Source organism: Morone saxatilis, unplaced genomic scaffold (genome assembly GCF_004916995.1).
Source record: "Morone saxatilis isolate NCDOM2014 unplaced genomic scaffold, NCSU_SB_2.0 Contig18, whole genome shotgun sequence".
NCBI lineage: Eukaryota > Metazoa > Chordata > Actinopteri > Moronidae > Morone > Morone saxatilis.
In genome coordinates, this window is record NW_023339740.1 from 17,440,934 (window position 1) to 17,446,233 (window position 5,300).

General features: G+C 40.8%; 2 protein-coding genes across 4 annotated transcripts in view; one reads left to right on the plus strand and one right to left on the minus strand.

The window, feature by feature from the left end:
* The window catches only part of ppcs (phosphopantothenoylcysteine synthetase), a 3,631-nt gene extending 1,695 nt beyond the window's left edge, over positions 1-1,936 (plus strand). Inside the window, exons 2-4 of the mRNA XM_035662351.1 lie at positions 212-749; positions 841-944; positions 1,216-1,936. Coding sequence (XP_035518244.1) covers positions 215-749; positions 841-944; positions 1,216-1,542 — 966 coding nt within the window. The 5' untranslated portion in view covers positions 212-214 and the 3' untranslated portion in view covers positions 1,543-1,936. The remainder of the gene's footprint in view (positions 1-211; positions 750-840; positions 945-1,215) is intronic.
* utp3 (UTP3 small subunit processome component) overlaps positions 1,781-5,300 on the minus strand; it is a 4,557-nt gene continuing 1,037 nt past the window's right edge. Inside the window, exons 3-16 of one of the 3 annotated variants that reach the window (XM_035662350.1) lie at positions 5,182-5,238; positions 5,020-5,076; positions 4,844-4,934; positions 4,689-4,757; positions 4,465-4,586; positions 4,190-4,345; positions 4,019-4,090; positions 3,657-3,697; positions 3,473-3,569; positions 3,224-3,361; positions 2,981-3,117; positions 2,835-2,901; positions 2,258-2,365; positions 1,781-2,083 (exon numbers count right to left, since the gene is read on the minus strand). In XM_035662350.1, the coding sequence (XP_035518243.1) occupies positions 1,994-2,083; positions 2,258-2,365; positions 2,835-2,901; positions 2,981-3,117; positions 3,224-3,361; positions 3,473-3,569; positions 3,657-3,697; positions 4,019-4,090; positions 4,190-4,345; positions 4,465-4,586; positions 4,689-4,757; positions 4,844-4,934; positions 5,020-5,076; positions 5,182-5,238 (1,302 nt within the window). In that variant the 3' untranslated portion in view covers positions 1,781-1,993. Of the gene's footprint in view, positions 2,084-2,257; positions 2,366-2,834; positions 2,902-2,980; positions 3,121-3,223; positions 3,362-3,472; positions 3,570-3,656; positions 3,698-4,018; positions 4,091-4,189; positions 4,346-4,464; positions 4,587-4,688; positions 4,761-4,843; positions 4,935-5,019; positions 5,077-5,181; positions 5,239-5,300 lie in introns of all 3 variants that reach the window. The other 2 variants (XM_035662349.1, XM_035662348.1) reach the window with 2 other exon arrangements.

Sequence of the window (5,300 nt, forward strand, 5' to 3'; positions counted from 1 at the left end):
TTACTTTGCATTAAGAATTCAACAGCACGTTTTATTTGGCTCATTTCTACTGTACATATTATATCATCAAAGGTTATTTTCTCAAACTTAAGGAAATTCCCTTCAGAACCGAAAGACAAACTACTGGTTTAACAGGCTGAACTCATGTTGATATATATGAAAACTGTGGAGTTCCCCTTCAAACACAGGTCTGATATCACTCTCTCATCAGGTGATGGCTGAACCCAGAATGTCTTCCATCGATGGGCAGCTAGCTGAAGAATTTGCCGCTCCCTCCCACGTCGAGGAGGTTAAAGAGAAGATGGCTGCCTTTGCCGGGCATCATGCAGCAGAAGGTCGCCGTGTGGTTCTCATCACATCAGGAGGCACCAAAGTTCCCTTAGAGTCTCGCACTGTTCGCTTCCTTGACAACTTCAGCAGCGGCAGACGAGGAGCCTCCTCAGCTGAGTATTTCATAGAGTCGGGCTACGCCGTCATCTTCCTACACAGGCACCGCTCGCTTTACCCCTACACACGCATGTTCTCAACCAACAACATGCTGGATGCCCTGAAGTTCACATCTGGAGAAGGTGCATCCAGTAACTCCGGCGAAGTGGTGGTTAACCAGCAGGTGCTTCCGAACATTGGCAAAGTGCTGAAGCGATACCAGGAAGTGAAAGAAAGCAGACTTCTTCTCCCCATCGAGTTCAGCACTCTGTCAGAGTATCTGCATCTACTCAAAGCAGCAGCGCAGGCACTCAACACAATAGGTACAAATTAACAAGTTGCAGGTTGAAGTGGTGGCTCTTATCAGGGCGGTTGTTCATAACTTGTCCTCAAATGTTTTTATTCTGCACGTAGGATCCAAGGCCATGTTTTATTTGGCTGCAGCAGTGTCTGATTTCTACATCCCAGCATCCGAGATGCCTGAACACAAAATCCAGTCTTCCAATGGACCTCTTCAAGTGAGTGCAACAAATAATAAAGCCAGCACTTTGGTGATCCCTTAACTTTTTTATCTAGCAACATTAACATACAAAGACCTGCAGGAAAAGACCTGAAACAGACCAGCTTAGCATCAGCATATTAGCATTATCATTGTGAGCATATTAGCATGCTTCGGTTAGCAGCTTAGTCTAACCATCATTCTGCCCAAGTAAAGCCTCAGAGCTGCTTGCATGACTGTAAACTCTTGTTATTAATGAGAATATACTATATATTTTTTTCCCCTTTCAGCTCAGCATGAACATGGTCCCCAAGATACTGTCCCCACTGGTGAAGGACTGGGCACCTCAAGCATTTGTCATATCTTTTAAGCTTGAGACAGACGTAGCCATCCTGCTGGACAAGGCTCGACGGGCTCTGGACACCTACAGGCACCAGGCGGTAGTGGCCAACGTACTGGACACTAGACGGGGTTATGTGGTGGTGGTGACCCCTGAGACTCAGGCTGAGCTGATCCTCACAGAGGAGGATGAGAAAAATGAAGTGGAGATAGAGGACAGGATAGTGAGCAACCTGACATCGGCACACAACAAGTTCATAACTCAACAAGGGGGCTGACGGCAAACGACTACACTGCATGTTTGAGTCAATGACGCAGCTGTATGTTGTTGTCTGTGCTCTTAACTGAACCTGATCCTGAGCTTGGCTTTTCATACTTGTTGTATGGTTGCATAACCTTAGAAATAACTGTAACTATAAACACATCAAGCTTTCCCTTGTCCTTTTTAATGTGCTCTTAAAAAAGGGCCTCTAAGCTTATAAAGGCTGTCTCTGTACAGGGACAATATACAAGTTATTGAAAGTTTAGAAAATGTTTATTCACAGTGCGCAATTATCTTGCACAGAAAAAAACATTTTGATGTCTTTTCTACAACAATGATTAAAAGTTGAATAATTCTGTCAAATGCATTACTACAAGAGTCACCTATAATAAACATTTACAAGTACAGTCCATTGGTGTTTTCTCATGCTTACACTTGGCAGTGGCATATTTTGGATTCTCTCTTGGTTACTTAAGTTTGACGCTCTTCTTGACACCAGCACGAATACCAGACATCTCTCCGCTGTATCTCTTCTCCTCACGACGAACCTCACGGACCTGGCGAATATAAAAAAAAAAAAAAAAGTCTCAATATTGATCTTGGGAACGCGTTTGACATATGGACATATATTCTTTATTCAAACTGATAAGCCCGCAGACAAACCCTGGAAGCTTTATGACGCGCTTCAACAGTGTGATAAAGATGTTCTCATCAATGTGTGGAATACAAACCTGGCCCTTTCTGCGGATTTTGGCCCGTCTGAACTTCTCTCTGTTCTTGACTCTGGGATTACGGTCAATTTTCTTCCTTTTTGGTGTGAGCCCCTTGTTCTTGGCCATCTGTGGAATTGGTAAAAGCACATACTTAGAACAACTGCTCAGAAGTGACAAAGTAACATGAAATGCATTAAGTGAATACAGTATAAATAAGTATGAGAATACTGAAATGTATATAAAAAAAAACAAAAACAAAAAAAAGATCTTGAATATTCACTTAAACCTAAAATCTAAAGGGGTCGAAGACTGCAGCCAATAATAAATTAATAATAATAAATTACATGAGCAACAGTTAGTGACTGCTAAGCTTGCTCTGATGTACAGACATTAGCAAATTAGTTTGAAGTTGCAGTGTTGAAACAACTGGACATCCACTGTAATCCATATTTTTGTACTAAATAGATACAGTGTGTCACACATACCTATGAGTACCAGAGCAGATGGCGCCCTCATGTGACCAAAAAAAACTATAGTTAATTATATGTTTGAGACTTTTCTTTAGACAAAGAAAGTCCACAAAGTAACTCAGTACCTGGTAAGTGATTCCTCTCTTGGCATCTGGGTCAGGCTCTTCCTCCTCATCTTCATTGTCTTCCAACCTTCAAAAAATTGACAATTTATCAAATGCCACAGTTGATTTTGTCCCAACTGTCATTTGAAGACTCAAATCATACTTACTCCTCAGCTTCTGGTGTGTTGCCTTTCCTCTTCAGTTTCAACCGCTCCTCTACGTCTCTGTAGAAACGCAAAGCCGCTTCCTCGTCCAGGTCAGAGTCCGAGCCCTCCTCATCCTCAGGCATAGTTTCTCCAGAATCCTGCTAAGAAATGCATTACATCACATTAAACATCAGTAACAGATTCAAATTGAGGATACCCTTCAGGTATGTGAATCCTTTATATAAAAAAAAAAAAAAATCCCACCTTTTCCTTCTTACTGGAGACTCTGGTCGTCTTGCCCTCTGCTGGTCTGCTGGTGGCCTTATCTTTCTCCTCACCACTCAGTAGTTTGCGGAACTGTGGCGCAAGCCGAGCATCTACCGAGCCTAGTTCATTGATGAGCTGCAGGCAGAAGAGTCAGAACGAGAGAGGGTTGTCACTAATGCAGATGTGTGTGTAACTTTACTGTATGCCCCACTGGCAGCAGGTGTTAATGTCAATGTGTGGACTTACATTTCTGTATGTGAGCAGTCTTTCAATAACAGGATGGTTATGAGCCGGGATTCGTTTTGCTTTCAGCACCATATAGAAACTGATGTTTGTGCAGTAACTGTGGCAGGAAACAATCATTAGTCATTCAATGAAGGACTGCGACATGTTTTCTGCTATGTGTAATTACTATTTAATTACAACTTACTTCAGATACAGTTGCTGTTTTGTCTTGAGGTAGTCAGCACCCTTTGGAAGACAGGATGGAAATTATTCACAAACTTGATTACCATATCTACATGACATTATTAATGTTTCTTGGTACTCTCCAACACACATTAACACTACATGCTTACAACACAGCTCCAAACATCACATTTAAAATACAACTACACAGATTAAAAAAAAACATTAATAGTGCAGCTTCAGATTCAGGTGATAATTCTCTGATTACAACAAGTGACATCTTTCATTTTGATTTGATACACTGAAACAATATGGACTATAGTCGCTTTAAAAGTAAAGTGTGGTGACAAATTCACAGCTAGAAATTAAGCTTAATGAACTCACCTTTCCTGGTGGGATCTTTCCGTCCTTGACCATCTGTACAAGAGGCTGCAGCTCATCCTTGAGTTCAGTGAGCTGCACAGAGAAGTGGTAACAAAATTAATTCACAATAATTACATGCTGGTCTGTAGTAAGTAAGTATCGTTTGGCTTATTAATTCTGAGGTCTTCTTACCTTTGCCTTGAAGTCCTGAATAAGTTCTAGCAGCTCTGGTGACTCCTTCTTCAGAAGTTTCATTTTTTCCTTCTTGGACATCTGCTTCAGGTCTTTCACAATCCTCTCCTCCTTTTCTACAGTTTTGTTTTCTTCCTTCTCCTCCACAGCAAATTCCTTCATTCAGACAACGACATAAAACAACCAAAGTAAACAAAAAACTTTTTTTTTTTTTCAATCATTACAGGTGGAGTTAACAGGAAGTATACAGGAGAGATTTGCAATAAAAAAAATACCTGAAAAAAGTTTAAATCATAATCCTCCTCGCTCAGATTTGCAGCTAAACGTTTTTGGATATTTTTAGCCTCTTCTTCTTCCTCCTGTTCCTCAGCTTCCAACTCTTCTTGCGTTTTCCCTTCTGTAAAAAAACAATTAAAATGTTGCATGAGCAAACGTCAGCCAAACAACAGAATGATCATTGATTCCCTCAATAATATTGCTGGAGATAAAAAATGCTTACTGGTGGACACATAGTCCGTGTCATAGAACATCTTCTTCTTGGTGCCCCACGCCATTTCATTAGGAAGATCTGAGGAAACCGGCAAATTTACAGTTAAAAGTGCTTGTATGACAGCAAAACAAATCCTGGATACAACCTGATGATTTTACATTTACCTTCTTCTTTTTTCCCCTCTAGATCACTCTCCATGTCTGTCCCCTCTTCCTCATCCTCAGACTCCGAATCGTCCAGCGCCATCACTTCCTCCTATGAAATTAAGAACAGCTTGATTTTGTTCTAAAGTTACATTAATTATTTGAAGGTAAATCAAAACAAACACATAAGTCATCACCTCATCATCCAGCTCCTCCAGGTCGCTCTCCATTTGAACACCGCTGGCGAGAAGTTTCTGTAGCAAAGAGAGCACAACAAAAACAGTTAAGAGAACATAGAAACAGCAACATACGTATACATATACACATGTACCACAGAACTATTAATGAGGTAAACTTACTGCAATCTTATCATCGTGAAACTGATCGATTTTGTCCTTTGTGTACTGCGATGATTTCTAAAAAGAAAAGAGGAGACATGTTAAAATGTGACTGTCAGCACTGCTGAAAATAACGACTG